Source organism: Pinus tabuliformis, chromosome 1_2, assembly GCF_031772625.1.
Source record: "Pinus tabuliformis cultivar Carrire ecotype Pingquan chromosome 1_2, CPIR1, whole genome shotgun sequence".
Classification (NCBI taxonomy): Eukaryota; Viridiplantae; Streptophyta; class Pinopsida; order Pinales; family Pinaceae; genus Pinus; species Pinus tabuliformis.
The window spans coordinates 334,303,852-334,322,008 of record NC_142298.1 but is presented as its reverse complement, the minus strand read 5'-3'; the positions used below and the strand labels follow the sequence as shown (position 1 = coordinate 334,322,008).

General features: G+C 40.3%; 1 protein-coding gene across 1 annotated transcript; it reads right to left on the bottom strand.

Annotated features, from left to right (window-relative positions):
* Nucleotides 1-980: 980 nt before the first annotated feature.
* Nucleotides 981-1,541, bottom strand: LOC149205727 (uncharacterized). Its single transcript, XM_089393539.1, has 2 exons — nucleotides 1,157-1,541; nucleotides 981-1,053 (listed from the first exon to the last, which is right to left on the bottom strand). Exons 1-2 carry the CDS (start codon nucleotides 1,482-1,484, stop codon nucleotides 1,013-1,015), a joined length of 369 nt encoding a protein of 122 aa, XP_089249665.1. The 5' UTR covers nucleotides 1,485-1,541; the 3' UTR covers nucleotides 981-1,012.
* Nucleotides 1,542-18,157: the final 16,616 nt, after the last annotated feature.

The following is an 18,157-nucleotide window of genomic DNA, read 5'->3' as shown; positions in this document are numbered from 1 at the left end:
CAGCAGTAAAGAAATCAGACTCATATAGAATAACAAAGTATAAACGATGCATTAAACAGTGTATACGTTAGGGTTAAAGATTTAGAGAAGGTGCAACCGCTGCTGTGAGCGCGGCCGAGAGGAATTCTACCTCCGGGGTAACCGTATCGAAACAAGAACCGGTGCATGTATCAAGAAAACCCCCAAACAGGGGATATGATCCAACATTTCCAAGGAAAGGAAAGAAGTTTTGTACCATTGCATAAACCGAACCGAACACATTATTAACAGAACTATTCTATAACAAGAATTACCCGGAGATACCAGAACCATTTACTCCGACACTGTAACCATTATAAGTAAACATGAAGAACTCCGTCGTCGCAGAGACAGATAGCTTATCCATAGCTGGAAATGGACTATTGGTAAGCAAGGGAAACGATACATCATATTAACATTGTTCGGAACGCAACGCGAAAACATATTAATAATTGCTAAAAACGCAAGCAACCCCGGAGAGGGCTCAGACAGTAAAATCTTCGAAGGTAAAAATTAGAAGAGAACCCAGAAAGTATAATTTGAAGTATAAACATTTATATATGAAACTGAAACTCTCAAAATATAGACTGGTTCTGCTAACTAGAAGTTGGCGCTACGCGCACAGTTGCCTTAAAATTAAATACAGAGGCACCATTGTCTAAAGATGCCGAAAGGGGAAGATATACCAAAATAATTAGTCCACAGACAACTGAAACTGAGTACATGGAGTCCGCCGAGCATTACAATTCATCAGGGTCGGACATGGAATCAAGTCAAAAAAAAACCCATATCAGTAGTGAGGGTCTTCTTGGAAAAAATACCTCCGCAAATCAAAAGAAAACAAGAGAGGGAACCAGCATCCGGACCCCGGACTGCAATAACCAAATACGAATGTATTAGGATCGAAGGGGCTGAGAGCTCTCGCACCCAGGAGAATACAAAATAAGAAGAACGCCTCTTACCTGTAATTGCCGAGAGAACTGAGGCGCAGGGGTTAGCTCCTCGATGTCGTCTGAGGAGCTGGAATGAACCCACCTGCATACATTTCCAGTAAGAGAAAACGAATCAGTATGAACTTTTAACTGGTAACAAATTAACTCTAAATGCGAACCACGAAATGGAGACGGATAAGTAATACCTGTGCAAGCTTTGCGATGAACACTCCACGGTCTCCGGAAGGTGAACTGGTTGCGAGGACGACGCTGGTGAAATCGAACCGGTGTCTGAGCACCAGGGTGGAGTCGGATAGTCTTCGCGGAACAAATGAGCTTCCGTCTTGCTCCAGCAGGGTTATGTATTGATCCAAAACCCTCAGGCTTTTCCCAGCCCTTCGATCCGAGGGGTGAATCCTGATCGTCGAAGTAGAGCGGGAAACGGGAGCGGAGAAGCCGAGAAAACAGAACCCGAGGTGTCACATGGCCGAGCGAGCAAGCCATGCCACCTGCCATAGCGTGGACCACATCCATTAAGACGACCGATGACTTGGCACCTGCAAGGGCTGCGGCCAGACCACAAACCTCTGCGCCAAATTAATATAAGCCCAGGACTGGGAGGGGATGGTGAGTGAAGTTAAATGAATGTCATACGACCCACCTTAACCAAATCTCAGCGCAATATATATAGACATTAATACAGCACACAAACCAACACGTGGTAAGGCGTTGGACAACGCAGCACGCAAATCACAGATTATAAAGTATATGGTGTTGATTATAAAGTATATGGTGTTGGGTAGTGCGGCATACAAATTAACATGTAGAACTACGTAAAAGGGAACAATATTTAAGCATAGTAGAGTTACCGTTTATGCCTCTTAAATTTTTTTTGTTATGTATATGTGAATGAGGGTGTGACAAATTGGTATCAGAGCCCAGTTTCAACACTGTGGCCTCAGAAATGACATGTTCCACTGTGCAGGAAATTACAACATACATAACCATACATATGTATAGAGAGTTAACAAAACAATTAACTACTGTTTCTGTTTATTTTAGGGGTGAGATACAGGAACTCAACAGCTAACAGCTAGCTAGGAAAAGAAGGAAAATGCAAGAAGACGGCAGCGCTCCTCGGGAAAACCCAGAGCTGTGGGTACAGCTGGGCGAGGAAACACGAAGTACAAATCTCGCAATCCTGGAAACCGTTCAGGAGTTGAAAAATGAGATGGCATGTTTACGGGAAGACAATGCGCACTTGACAATGGAACAAGAGAAAATTCTTAAGAGTTTGTCGGATAGACAGAACCCACCCTTATCTAATCCCAGTACGGAACAGCAGAAGATGACGGAAGAACAAAACTATCAATTTGGACCTGAAAATCCAGAAGGTAAGGAGGATCATTCTGATAATGTACCAGAACAGCAAACTTCCAAACGTCAGAAGATGGAACTGCATGGAGAGTTTCGAAAAATTAAACCCCCACATTTTGATGGGGAACAGGAAGAAGCAGCTGAAGCTTGGCTAATAAACATGAACAAATATTTCCAGTTGTATGAGTATGATCATAACTTGAAAGTGCGACTGGCTATTTTCCAACTACAAGGTAAGGCAACCCTGTGGTGGGAGGAAATCAAGATAGTCAAGGGGGTAAGTGAAAGGACTATCACATGGGAAAAGTTCCAAAGAGAGATATCTGACCGAGTGTTTTTACGATGAAAAGGCAAAGGAATTCCATGATTTACGGCTGGGGCAGCAGACTACGGACGAATTCATTAATCGTTTTACTTCTCTGCTACGTTATGTACCCTATATTAAGGAGGAAAAAGCCAAGGTGCAAAGTTTTGTGAGTAGCTTACCTTCATACATAAGAGAGAGGATTGAGTTTGACAATCCCAGGACCATGGATGAGGCTATCCGCAAAGCAAGGATCTGCTACCAGCAGAATAAACAGAAGGGGGATGCCTCAAATAAAAGATGGAATGAAAGAAGGAGTAGTCGGATTGCTGGAAATAGCAAAGGAGGTCGCAGTAATGGGGGTAAGGGAGCTGGTAAAGGATTAAACAGCAGAACTGTAGCAAAAAGTGTGCCCCGAGCAAGGCCAACAGGTGAAACTAGAGTAAGTGAACAGCCTGTTAGGCCAGAAGGTGAAGGGTTGACTAGACCTTCAGTTCAATGCTGGGGCTGTGGAGGACCTCACTATGTTAAAAACTGCCCACAGCGAAAGGGTACGGACCAGATATCCCAGATTCACGAAGCATCGACCGTTGGGGATGTGGCACGTAGTGTACCAAGAATTAACGCAGCTTTGGATGATCGCCAAGCGGAATACCAGCCGACTATGGTGGAATTTGAAGGTAAAATCTCAAACTTTTCTATAGCTGTTCTCATTGATCCAGGAGCTACTTTAAGTTATATTAGCCCAAAAATAGTGGAACAGTGTAAATTACAATCCGAAAAATTCCGAAATCCGTGGTTGGTTCAACTAGCTACGGGAGCCAAAAGACGGGTCTTGGCAAAAGTAAATAATTGCTCTTTAACCGTAGCAGGCCAGCCAATAGTTGTGGATCTGAACGTACTACCTTTGGGTTCATATGACATCCTGATTGGGATGGATTGGCTGGAAAAACACTGGTCATTGGTAAATTGCAAGACTAAAACCATTTACTACAAGAATGATCTTGGTGAGCAGCAAGAATTGCAAGGGATCAAGCACCTCATACAGATCCGACCCATTACAGCGTCCCAACTAGCTAAATGCATTAAAAAGAAATGCCAGATTTATGCTATTCAGGTGGGTTATGCAAATCAGAAGGACAAAACCGCTACGCTGGATAACATTCCAGTGGTGCAAGAATTTGCAGATGTTTTTCCAGAGGAGGTACCGGGATTACCACCTAAAAGAGATGTGGACTTTACCATCGAACTGACCCCGGGGGCAGCACCGGTGTCACGGGCACCATACCGAATGAGCGTACCGGAATTAACAGAATTAAAAATGCAATTGCAAGAGCTGTTAGACAAAAATTGCATCCGCCCTAGTGTATCACCATGGGGAGCCCCAGTGCTATTTGTCAAAAAGAAAGATGGAACACTTCGGATGTGTATTGATTATCGTCAGCTGAATAAGCTCACGATCAAAAACAAATATCCTTTGCCCCGGATTGATGAGCTGTTCGATCAAGTGAAGGGGGCAACGATGTTTTCTAAGATCGATTTTCGGTCTGGTTACCATCAGATCAGAATTAAGGAAGAGGATATCGCTAAGACAGCTTTCAGAACACAGTATGGACATTACGAGTTTGTGGTGCTACCTTTCGGCCTGACCAATGCACCTGCTACCTTTATGTGTTTGATGAACAGTGTGTTTCACAAGTTCTTGGATAAGTTTGTGTTGATATTTATTGACGATATTCTGATTTACTCCCGATCAAGGGAGGAGCATGAGGAACATCTTAGAATAGTGTTACAAACACTGCGAGAACATTAGTTATATGCTAAGTTTAGTAAGTGTGATTTCTTCCGGGAAGAGATACAGTACTTGGGCCATATAGTCACCAAGGAGGGGATTGCAGTGGACCCTAAAAAAATAAGGACTATAATGGAATAGCCCATACCAAAGGACGTGGCAGATATTAGGTCTTTTATGGGGCTAGCTGGCTATTATAGAAGGTTCGTGGAAGGCTTTTCAAGGGTAGCATACCCTATCACCTCCTTACAAAAGAAGGGAAGGGTATTTAAATGGACCTCAGAGTGTCAGCGAAGCTTTGAGCAGCTTAAACACTTACTCACCACCGCACCCATTTTGAGCATAGCTGATCGTAATAAGGATTACGTGGTTTGTACTGACGCAAGTAAAGAGGGTGTGGGAGGAGTGTTGATGCAGGAAGGAAGAGTAATTGCATACGAGTCAAGGAAACTAAAGGAGCATGAACAGAAATACTCTGCCTACGACTTGGAGTTGGCAGCCGTTATTCATGCGCTGAAGATGTGGCGACATTACCTTTTGGGAAGGAAGTTTCTATTGTTGACAGACCATCATAGTCTAACAAATTATTTCAGTCAACCCACCTTAAATACGAGGCAAGCTCGTTGGGCAGACTTCCTAAGTGGCTTTGATTTTGAAATTAAACATCTAAAAGGAAAGGAGAACCGGGTGGCTGACGCGTTGAGTCGAAAAGTGCAATGCTTGTGCAAAATTTCGGTCAGTAGATGGCAGAGTACCCTACTCGAAAAGATAAAGATGGCAGCTGATCAGGATGCTGTTTATCAGCGAATTAAACAGCAGGTTCAGCGACTTTCTGATAGGGAAACACCGCAGGGATATGAATTGGATGACGCCGGAATGCTGTACTTTAATAAAAGGCTGTATGTACCTGGTGAAGATAGCCTTAGAAAACTGATTCTGGACGAATTTCACATCAGCCACTACACCGGGCATCTAGGATACCAAAAAATGGTCACTGCACTTTGGAAGGAATACTATTGGCCAAAAATGAAGAAGGATGTAGCTGAACATCTGGCGCGATGCCTGGAATGTCAACAGATTAAGGCGGAGCATTTGCATCCAGCAGGGCTGCTACAACCCTTACCCATTCCGGAATGGAAATGGGAAACTATATCCATGGACTTTATAATCGGGTTGCCTCGAACGAAGAAAAATAATGATTCCATTATGGTGGTAGTGGATAAGTTAAGTAAGGCAGCACACTTCATACCTGTACAGTCCATGTATAAGGCTGTGCAAATTGCTCATATTTTCATGCAAAATGTGTTCAAGTTGCATGGACTTCCGAAGGTAATAATCTCTAATCATGATGTTAAATTCACATCAACTTTTTGGAGGACATTGTTTGCGGAACTGGGAACACAGCTGAACTTTAGTATAGCTTACCATCCCCAGACCGATGGCCAAATGGAACGGGTGAACAAGGTAGTGGAGGACATGCTGAGAGCATGTGTTATGATGAAACCAACCCAATGGGAGGAGTACCTCCATCTGGTTGAATTCGCGTATAATAATGGGTATCTGTATGAGCGAAAGTGCCGTACACCCTCAAGTTGGGGTGGACCTGAGGATAGGTTAAGATTTGGCCCGGAAATGCTCAAGGAAATGGAAGACATGGTGAAAAAGGTGCATACCAACTTAAAGGCCGCCCAGGACAGACAAAAATGTTTTGCAGACCGGAAGAGAAGGTTCAAAGAATTTCAGGTCGGAGACCATGTTTTTGTAAGAATTCAAACCAGAAGGAGTGCCTTGCTGTGGAGTGGGTGTGCCAAACTTGCCCCTCGCTATTTTGGACCCTTTCAAATCCTGGCGAGAGTGGGGCCAGTAGCTTATCAACTTGCCCTGCCAAATCACATTAAAATCCACAATGTTTTCCACGTTTCAGTGCTAAAAAAAATACGTCTACGACCCTAAACATGTGATCCAATGGCAAGATGTTCAGGTAAGAATTAATCTGGTTGTTCTAGCTAAGCTTGACCTCAAACAGGAAAATAACTAGACTTTTTGTTGGTTGCAGGTAGAGCCGGAAGGCGAGGTTCTGGTCGAACCACTGAACATTCTCGACCGGAGAGAAGTGCGGTTGCGGAAGCGGGTTATTTTCCAAGCTAAAGTGCAGTGGCAGCACTACGGGCCTGATGAGGCCACCTGGGAGGATGAGGAACTCCTTAAAGAAGCTTACCCGAACTTGTTTAGAGAAAGCAGACATCGGGACGATGTCCAATCACAGGAGGGGGAGATGTAATGACCCCAGAAGATGTAATGTGGAATTTTACTATGGTAAAAGATAGTGTGGTAGTTGTTTTATTTAAAAAAAACAAAACTCTGATATATTATTGGTATTGAGAAATTTAAATATTTTGCTTGAAATGCTGGCAGCCTCTAAAAGGAGGATTTCAAAGAAAGAAGTCAGTTGCAATAACTGATTAAAAACTACCCTCCCAAACAGGAAAAGTCCTGGAGGTGGGGAGGAAGTTCTGTGCTGTAGGGACAGACAGAAGGAATCTCTTTCCAGGAGGAGAAAGAGGGATAAACACAAGAAAAACGGGTTAAGTCTGGTAAGGACCAGATAACAAAGCACCAGGGGTGCACATATCTTGTTGAGGGCTGAAGGCCTGCAAGATGGCTCGGGGGGAGAATCCACTCTGAAAGATGGATCTCATGGTTGGGAGGTAGAGCATAATCGAAAAGCAGGTGATTGCTAAAGTACCTATTCATGACTCTGGCGAACCAGGTATGGTTTCATACTGCAGAGTCTTTAATGAATTCTAAATGATGAATATTCGGTGAACTTATAGTAACCCAATGATAACTGTGTTTCATTCCCGTAGTTACTGTCGTGCTGTTATTATAGCTACACAGGAGTAGTTTAACTAAAAGACAGACTATTAATCTATAGTCATATTAAGAAATAACCAGATAAACAGAGATAGTTCCAAGCGAAGAAAAGCAGTGCATAAGACAAGCAGTCCTGAGTGTTCTAGAATATAACCAACAATTAATGTAATATGCCGAACAATATCAGAGACATCCTGAGCCTGAAACACGCATGCCGGCTGTAACTCTTGTCTTAAGGCACCGACAGCAAAGAAGATGAACCCCACTTCTAACTATAAGGAAACTGTCGAAATATGGAAGAGCTAATATATTGTTTCAGTCAAGAAAGCAAAATGTTGTAACCATATGAAATGGGAAGCCATATAGTAACCCGAAACGAACAATGTTATCAAATAATAATATTTGAAGCTACAGTAGTAAAGAAATCAGACTCATATAGAATAACAAAGTATAAACGATGCATTAAACAGTGTATACGTTAGGGTTAAAGATTTAGAGAAGGTGCAACCGCTGCTGTGAGCGCGGCCGAGAGGAATTCTACCTCCGGGGTAACCGTATCGAAACAAGAACCGGTGCATGTATCAAGAAAACCCCCAAACAGGGGATATGATCCAACATTTCCAAGGAAAGGAAAGAAGTTTTGTACCATTGCATAAACCGAACCGAACACATTATTAACAGAACTATTCTATAACAAGAATTACCCGGAGATACCAGAACCATTTACTCCGACACTGTAACCATTATAAGTAAACATGAAGAACTCCGCCGTCACAGAGACAGATAGCTTATCCATAGCTGGAAATGGACTATTGGTAAGCAAGGGAAACGATACATGATATTAACATTGTTCGGAACGCAACGCGAAAACAGATTAATAATTGCTAAAAACGCAAGCAACCCCGAAGAGGGCTCAGACAGTAAAATCTTCGAAGGTAAAAACTTAGAAGAGAACCCAGATAGTGTAATTTGAAGTATAAACATTTATATATGAAACTGAAACTCTCAAAATATACACTGGTTATGCTAACTAGAAGTTGGCGCTACGCGCACAATTGCCTTAAAATTAAATACAGAGGCACCATTGTCTAAAGATGCCGAAAGGGGAAGATATACCAAAATAATTAGTCCACAGACAACTGAAACTGAGTACATGGAGTCCGCCGAGCATTACAATTCATCAGGGTCAGAGATGGAATCAAGTAAAAAAAAAACCCATATCAGTAGTGAGGGTCTTCTTGGAAAAAATACCTCCGCAAATCAAAAGAAAACAAGAGAGGGAACCAGCATCCGGACCCCGGACTGCAATAACCACAAATGCGAATGTATTAGGGTCGAAGGAGCTGAGAGCTCTCGCACCCAGGAGGAAAACAAAACAAGAAGAACGCCTCTTACCTGTAATTGCCGAGAGAACTGAGGCGTAGGGGTTAGCTCCTCGATGTCGTCTGAGGAGCTGGAATTGAACACACCTGCATACATTTCCAGTAAGAGAAAACGAATCAGTATGAACTTTTAACTGGTAAAAAATTAACTCTGAATGCGAACCACGAAATGGAGACGGATAAGTAATACCTGTGCAAGCTTTGCGATGGACACTCCACTGTCTCCGGAAGGTGAACTGGTTGCGAGGACGACGCTGGTGAAATCGAACCGGTGTCTGAGCACCAGGGTGGAGTCGGATAGTCTTTGCGGAACAAATGAGCTTCCGTCTTGCTCCAGCAGGGTTATGTATTGATCCAAAACCCTCAGGCTTTTCCCAGCCCTTCGATCCGAGGGGTGAATCCTGATCGTCGAAGTAAAGCGGGAAACGGGAGCGGAGAAGCCGAGAAAACAGAACCTGACGTGTCACATGGCCGAGCGGCAAGCCATGCCACCTGCCATAGCGTGGACCACATCCATTAAGACGACCGATGACTTGGCACCTGCAAGGGCTGCGGCCAGACCACAAACCTCCGTGCCAAATTAATATAAGCCCAGGACTGGGAGGGGATGGTGAGTTAAGTTAAATGAATGTCATACGACCCACCTTAACCAAATCTCAGCGCAATATATATAAACATCAATGCAGCACACAAACCAACACGCGGTAAGGCGTTGGACAACGCAGCATGCAAATCACAGATTATAAAGTATATGGTGTTGATTATAAAGTATATGGTGTTGGGTAGTGCGGCATACAAATTAACATGTAGAACTACGTAAAAGGGAACAATATTTAAGCATAGTAGAGTTACCGTTTATGCCTCTTAAATTTTTTTTGTTATGTATATGTGAATGAGGGTGTGACACTCAGACAGCTTACTGGATGTATTGATATCCTATTTATAGGAGTCTAATGACTGAGTGACACAGCCAAGAATCAACTATGTACGTGGGATCGATGCACACATTCTCAATTTTACCTCCGTTACTTTCCACTCTCACCTGCAGACACTGTTAAATGCGCTCCTTTTACCTCCGTTATTTTACAAAAGAAACTCTTATTTTATTTCAGTTACTTTTCTATCCACACTACCAGAAATTGTTGAATGTCATATGTGATTAATATAAATTTAATATGAAACTAGAAAGATCTAATTTCTTCACTGTGATAATGGACGAATCTCAATTAACTCTGAACTGAACGAGTCAAGCCTCAGAGAGATTGCGTGAGATCCTTTTGAGATTTTCAAATACATGTGATGTGTGACTTTCCATTTAATACTTGTGATGTGTAACCTTCCATTTTTAATATTATTTGTCAATTAATAATACTTCTTGATATCTCTGCAACGTTTTCTTGACAGCCACTCATACGTCTCCTGCGCTTGATTTATTAGACACGATGCTGAGTCAACAAAAACAAGATAATGAAATTCAAGTAACGAATTGTTTTATTTACTGGGCGACCGCGCTGGAGATTAACGTGTTCCGAATTAAATACAAATAATCACTTGCAGTCTTCAAGGAAGGATTCAGTAAAAAAATTACTTCAAATACAATTTCTCTGCTTTTCCTTTTAAATTAATGTCTGAATAACGATTAAAATCGCTACCACAGCTCCTTCAAAGTCTACACATGAATAAGAGCGAGCAGCTCTGACCCCCTTGGTAATATTGTTATACACAAAAACAAAGGCATGCTAGACGGAAATATGATAAGGTAGAAGTAGCTAGTAGCACGGTGATCAGTGAAATATATATATGTTGAATGAGTTTTTGGCAAGTGAGAATTTTGGGAATTTAGATAAGAGTGTGGGGAAGGGTTAGAGATTTTCTAAAATGTATAGGAAACTGGTTAATCAAAACAGTAATATTATATAAAAAAATTAAAATTAAAATTATAAATAAAAAATAAAAAATTATTATTTATATAACAATCAAAATATTTAAATATTCAAATTAATTTAAATAAATATATAATATTTTTTATATAAAAATATATTTCGTGGGTGTTTTTTTTTATCTTTCTTTTTAATATATATAAAATGTCAAGTTCATTATTAATTCTCTTTTCTACACATGAATAGTCTTTGAAACAATTTGGCTTAAAAATACAAAGGAACAATTTTACATATGTTTCTCTAGTTTCATTTTTAAGAGAAAAAACAAAGCAACTCTAATGTTTAAGCATTGATTGCCACATACAATATGCACAAACAATTTTCTGTAATGTATATACATAAACAACAAAAGAAATACTTATCAGCATGACATCCCAGATATTGCCCTTAGGTAGAGGTGCTCCAGTTTCTCAATTAAGCATTTACGTGTTAAGGATGTCTTTGGCCTTTATTCCTGCGAAGGTTTCAACATAGGCTCTTGTTTTGTGGGAAGTTCAACATAATTCTCTACAGGCTTCGTATTCCTCAACCCTAAGGAATGATGAAACTCAAAAAAAAAATCTTCAAAGCTCATTGGAGCTCCGGTTGAAAGGGTGTGTCGTTCCCATATAGTTTGAAAGCTCATGTTCCCATACAGTGCCAAAGCTCCCCAGAAGGCGTGAACCATTGGAACGGGTTTCATATATATATATATATATATATATATATATTAAAATTCCCTAAAAAAATTCCACCTTCTCAAAGTATTCACTTTGTAAATTAATCGAGGGAGACTTTTGCCCAAATTTTGAAGCTTATTTGCTTTCACTCATTCAGGATTACAATATATGAGAAATTTTCAGTTTCCTATAAATAACAGGGAAGATTATGTGGGCATGTTTTTTACATCGTTATTGTGTAAAATTTACTTTATATGTATATGGTAAATTAAATTAACTTTGACTATTTTTACACTAGCCTAGATCCATCTTGACCCAAAGGGATCCAATCTCTCGAGGTGCAAACCTCTTTTTTGAGTGCAAAACTTGAGGAAATGTTTGCACCTCTAGATATTTCATCTCTCTGGGAGCTTGATAGATCCAGGCTAATATGGATCTAAGCTAGTTATATAATACTATATAATATCTATACTTGTATTTATGTGTCTTTTTCTTATTCCCACTCTCCCCCTCCCTCTTCCTCTCTTCCTCTCTTTCTCCATCCGGCTCTTGTCACTCCCCCTCTCTCTCTAACTTTCTCCCTCTATTTCTTTCTTCTTCCTTCCCTCTCCCCCCCTCCAACTCCATCTCTCTCCTTCTCTCTCTTCAGTCCTTTCTTTCTCTTTATCTCCCACCTAGCTCTTTCTCTCCCCCCTCCATCTCTCTCTCTCTCTCTCTCTCTCTTCTCCATATTTGTGCCTCCCTCTCTCTCTGTCTTTCCCTTCTCTCCCTATCTCTCTCCCCACCTCTTCTCTCTCTTCCCTCCTCTCCTCTCTCCCTCTATCTCTCCATCTCTCCTTTTCACTGCCTCTCTCTCTCCACCTCTATCTCCCTATGTATTTGTTCTTTCCTCCCTCTCTTCCCCCCCCCCTTCTTCTCTTTCTCCCCTCCGCTCTCTCTCCCCCCCACCACACACACACACACTTTGCCTCTGTCTCTGTCTCTGCCCTCCAACTTTGTCACTATATCCCTTCCTCTCTCTCCCTCCCCCTCTCTTCCCTTCATTTGCTTGTTGCCATGGTTTGGATACTTAGTTAAGATGGATCTATGTTGGTTCTTACTAATACCATTTGTATTATATAAATTTCATGTCTTTAAATATAAAAATATTCTCATTTTTTTTATTTTATTAAAACCTTAATTTAATTTCTATGGGAATATTTTTAATAGTATTGAAGATAGAGAATTTAAATATATCTCATAAGTCTTTTTAACCCTTTTCCTATTAGCTTGTTATAAAATTAAATTAAAATAAAATATTTTAATTGTCAAATAAGTTATGGTTTTTGAGCATGTGGTATTGATAAGTCATGGTATTTGCCCATGGTATTCTAACAAAGTCTATTTACAAGTTAATAATATCCATGGTAAAGTGGGGGTGAATCTTGTTAAGAATCTTGTCATATTCTTATAAAATATTTTGATTGTGAAATAGGTTATGATTTTTTGGGATGTGGTATTGCTAAGCCATGGTATTAGCCCAAATCCATTGTAACAAAGCCTATTCACAAGTTCATAACATCAATGAAAAAATTGAAGTGAATATGCATAGTTATTTTTTACTTTTATAATTATTTACATACTTACATTACACCTACACATCTACTCTATACTGTGTTCAAATTTATAAAAATAAAAATTTTAAATTTTATATTATAATAATAAGTAATATAATAAATTAATAAAAATAATTTACAATAAAACTTATTACTTATCCACAAAAATAATTTATAGTGTTAATTTTATATTTATATTTAATTTAATTTTTAAAATATTTGTTATATTAATAATTTATTGATTTTTAATTAAAAAAATAATTAGATATACAAATAAATGGGAAAGGATTTGAATTAATATATTATTTTTAAAATCCGAGTTTTAGTATATTTTAATCCTTATAAAAAAGGAAAATCCAAATTTCGCCTCCATATTTATTAAAATATAATTTATCCAACATAATGTCGGCTATAGAAAGGATTGTTAATGGCATAAGCCGTCATATTTAAACTACATGTACACTGAGGGTTTGTCGTTCTGGATTGAAAATAATAATAATTGTCGTAGTTTAACTATATTATTTTTCTTTTTAAAAATAATAGAAATTTTAGTAATATTTTGATAAAAAAATTCAGGGAATTTTGTAAATTCAGGTTACAATCGTCAAATTTCAAAATTTTAAATGTTTTAAAAAAATTTAATAGCATTGAATCTATTTTTATCATAAAAAACGTAATATTTATTAAAAATATTTTGTACAATACCAAATACTTACCAATTACTTTTAACGATGGAGGGAATTCCTCCCAACAACGCCATAATAATTCAGGAATCCTAAGGAACCAACTGATACAACATCTCGACCACAATTGTCATTAACTTTAACATATATATTTTTAAATTTAAAAATAGTGTTGATGGCTGTCACGACCCCAAATAAATATATTAAAAAAAAAATTATTTAAACTATACGGCTCATACCCCTAACTATACTTGATCATAACCATGACCATGCGATTCAAACTTTCCGCAACAATGGGATAAAACTATGATTGAACCTTGATCTACGATATCTAACGTTTAGATTCATTGACCGCCATGTGTTTGGTTGATGGTCGGAAAGTTTAGCCCGCATCCCTTTTCCGGCGCCAGGTGGTTGACAGTATTAAATTGTTCTTACCAGCACATTGCCAGGTGGCATGGCTCACCCGCTTGGCCATGTGACTCCTTGGGTACTGCGTTTTCGGTCTTCCCGCCTTGGATTCCCGCTCAGTTTCGACGGTGGAGATCTGCTGTTCATATCGGAGGGTTCGTATGCGTTCAAGGGTTTTGGGGTTATTCATACCCCTTTGGATCGCACCTACGGTTCATTTGGTATGCGAGGAGGTCTCTCGGCACTCCTCTGGTTGCTCAATCCGCGATCGATTCCTTCCACCACTAAGCCGGGGTTCATCCTCCACACCGAAGTGTCAAGGTCACTACAGCCATAGTTTGCACAGGTAACTGCTCTGTTCACTGCTTGGCTACGGATTCCTGTTTTGCACCGTCGTTTAACATATGCTGTGCATTTTGTTTCGATTCAGGTTTGATTGTATTACTACTGTTGAGAGCTCATACTAATTCATGGCTTATCTATTGTGGTGTGCAGGCGGAACAATGCTACAGCCTTCCCACTGCTCGTAGGATGACCGAGCCACCATCCATTGAACCTTCCAGGTAAGTCATCGACCCTTAGCTGGGTGCGAGACCTGGGGTTTGCTCCGCACTGGTGAATCACATGCTCTGTTCATGCCGTTCCTCTTATTCTTGAGTGTTAGATGGAAATTTGCCAGAGGAGTCCCTCATGGCGCTCGTGTTCGTTTGTCTTCAGGGTTATGCTTTCGACCCATTCTGCCGAGTTATGAATCGCAGGCCGTCTATTCCATACTTGGATTTGTGCAGCAATTTAGTTAATCAAAGGGCAAACTTGTTTTATTGTGTTTTCCGGCATTTATGCCCGGTTGTATTTATATATATACTTATGAACAATGGTGATTTCTCGGCCTCTGAGTCGACCCGACTGGACAGAGTTTAACTCTGGGTGAATGAACGCTCATTACCCTTTGTTTTCCAATGTTTATATATATGTCTATTATGGTTGCACTTCAGACCTTCGTCTTTGTTTATTATGGAACTGTATTATTTTCTTACCGGCCCTACCGGAATGTTTACAGCATACTGTTTGTTAATGTCCTAATGTTTACAGCGTGCTATTTAGAAATGTTCTTACAGTTCCGTTTGATATGCTCTTCTCCTGAATGGTATGAAGATATTGTTTCATTTACCATACTCGGTAGAGTCCGTTCCAAATAATGGTCGGTTTCCATTTTTCGATGTACCGTTAATCTCGGTTGTGCAGTGATATTGGGTGTTGCTTTCAGTCACTACAGAGTTGGATTAAATCATGTTTAGAGTTTTTGTCACAGTGAATACATATGTTATTACTTGTCGATGTATGATTACACCTACAGCAATGTATGCGGCCGTGTACCAACGGCTGGACGCGCCCGTTCTGGTATGGTTTACTGTTTAGCATCATTCGGTTAATTTGTTGATTTTTAACAGTTACATCGTGTACCTTAGCCAGTTTAATCTTGCTCTGTGATACACGGCGCCTCATGCAAATTCTGATGCCTTAACCCTCGACTCAGAGGTTCGTTGTATGTTTGCTTGTTGTATCCATTAAATACGCCCCTGCTCGTGTTTAAATGGAAATAGTTTTTAAAGTTTTTGATTTGTTCATGGCACAGGAATCATTAGCATATTTCTCTAGTCGCTTTCTTTTCTTTTTGGGTGTGCTTGGTTGTTTTAGTTAACCACTATGATGTTCTGTTCCGGATGAAATCTCATAGTTCTATTATTGGTCTCTCTGAAACGCACTGGTAATCTCTGCGCTTTTATATACTTCTAAGTATTCTGACGGATAGTCTATATGCATTTACATAACCTATAATATTCTGTCATTTCAATACGAATGTTCTTCTGTTATAAATTTGCTGAGCATTATAACATCTAAGAGAGATTTAGATTGTGACTATTGTACATTTAATCTGTAGTTCAGTCCATATTCTAACTAACTAACTTTTTTATGGTTAACTCGTACCTGGTTCACCAGAAGTATGAATAAGTACTCCAGAAGTTCACCTGCATTCCATACTTGCTCTTAACCACCCAACCTTGAGATCCATCATTACACTGGATTCTCCCCCCGAGCTATCTTGCAGGCCTACAGCCCTCAACAAGATTCATGCACTTCGTGCCTGGTTATCTGGTCCTTACCAGACTTAACCAGTTTCTTGTTTTCTTTCTTTTTAGAATCCTCCTGTTTGTCACTACAGCACAGGGGTCCCCCTTCCTAGGACTTTTCCCCTGTGAAATGGTAGTTTCCATCAGTTTCATAACTGATTTCCTTTTTTTAAATCCTCCTCCCAGAGGCTGCCAGCATTTCAAGAAATATATATATTTTCCAATATATTTAAATTTGCCAATAGAATAATGTCATTATAGTTCTTTTTTTTTTTTTCAAAGAAAATAAAAGAACAGCAACTTTCAATTCTGTTTCTTACCACAGTAAAATTCCCACATTTACATTTTTTCCCGGGGTCATCACATCTCCCCCTCCTGTGATTGGACATCGTCCCGATGTCTATTTCCCTTAAACAAGTCCGGATAGGATTTTTTAATGAGTTCTTCGTCCTCCCAAGTAGCCTCATCAGGCCCATAGTGCTGCCACAGCACTTTAACTTGGGTAATAACTCGCTTCCGCAGCCGCACTTCTCTCCGGTCGAGGATGCTCTGTGGTTCGACCAGAACCTCGCCTTCCGGCTCGACCTGCAATCAACAACACTTTCAGTCACTTTCTGTCAAGCATAAACGCTTAACTAAAACAACCAGATTAATTCTTACCCGAACATCTTGCCACTTGATCACATGTTTAGGGTCGTACACATATTTTTTTAGAACAGAAATGTGGAAAACATTGTGGATCCTAATATGACTTGGCAGGGCGAGTTGGTAAGCCACCGGCCCCACTCTTGCCAAGATCTGAAAAGGCCCAAAATACCGAGGAGCAAGTTTGGCACACCCACTCCATTGCAGTGTGCTCCTTCTGGCTTGGATCCTCACAAACACATGGTCACCAACCTGATATTCTTTGAACCTTCTCCTTCGGTCTGCAAAACTTTTTTGTCTGTCCTGTGCAGCCTTTAAATTGGTACGCACTCTTTTCACCATGTCTTCCATCTCTTTAAGCATTTCTGGACCCAAACTTAGTTTATCCTCAGGTCCACCCCAACTTGAGGGTGTGCGGCATTTCCGCCCATACAAGACCTCAAAGGGGCTTAGCTGTGTAGACGTATGATATCCATTATTATATGCGAATTCAACCAGGTGTAGATATTCCTCCCATTGGTTTGGTTTCAGCATTACACATGCTCTCAACATATCCTCCACTACCTGGTTCACTCGTTCGGTTTGACCATCGGTCTGGGGATGATAGGCCGTGCTAAAGTTCAGCTGTGTTCCTAACTCAGCAAACAACGTTCTCCAAAAAGTGGACGTGAACTTTACATCACGATCTGATATTATTATTTTCGGCAGTCCATGCAGTTTAAACACGTTCTGCATAAAAAGGTGAGCAATTTGCACAGCCTTATAAGTGGACTGCACAGGTATGAAGTGTGCTGCCTTACTCAACTTATCAACCACCACCATAATGGAATCATTGTTTTTCCTTGTCCGTGGCAATCCAGTTATAAAATCCATGGAAATAGTTTCCCATTTCCACTCTGGAATAGGTAAAGGTTGTAGCAGCCCGGCCGGATGCAAATGCTCTGCTTTAATCTGCTGACACTCCAAGCACCGCGCCAAATACTCAGCTACATTCTTCTTCATTCCTGGCCAATAATATTCTTTCCTAAGTGCGGTGACCATCTTTTGGTATCCTGGGTGTCCGGTGTAGTGGCTGATGTGAAATTCGTCCAAAATCAGATTCCTAAGGCCATTCTGGTTAGGTACATACAACCTTTTATTAAAATACAGCATTCCGGCACCATCTAATGTATATCCTTGCTGTGTTTTTCCATTAAAAGGTTGTTGTACCTGCTGTTTTATTTGCTGGTATTCAGCATCTTGATCTGCTGCTGTTTTTATTTGCTCAAACAAGGAATTCCGCCACTTGCTGATCGAAAGTTCACACAAGCACTGTACCTTTCGACTCAACGCGTCAGCCACCCGGTTCTCCTTACCTTTTAAGTGTTTAATTTCGAAATCGAATCCACTTAGGAAATCTGCCCAACGAGCTTG

Excerpts from the sequence above, each read along its gene's own strand:
- LOC149205727 (XM_089393539.1), bottom strand. The coding sequence starts at position 1,484 with ATGGATGTGGTCCACGCTATGGCAGGTGGCATGGCTTGCTCGCTCGGC. Across the intron at positions 1,054-1,156 it reads TCATCGCAAAGCTTGCACAG|GTGGGTTCATTCCAGCTCCT; the intron begins GTATTACTTATC and ends AAATGTATGCAG.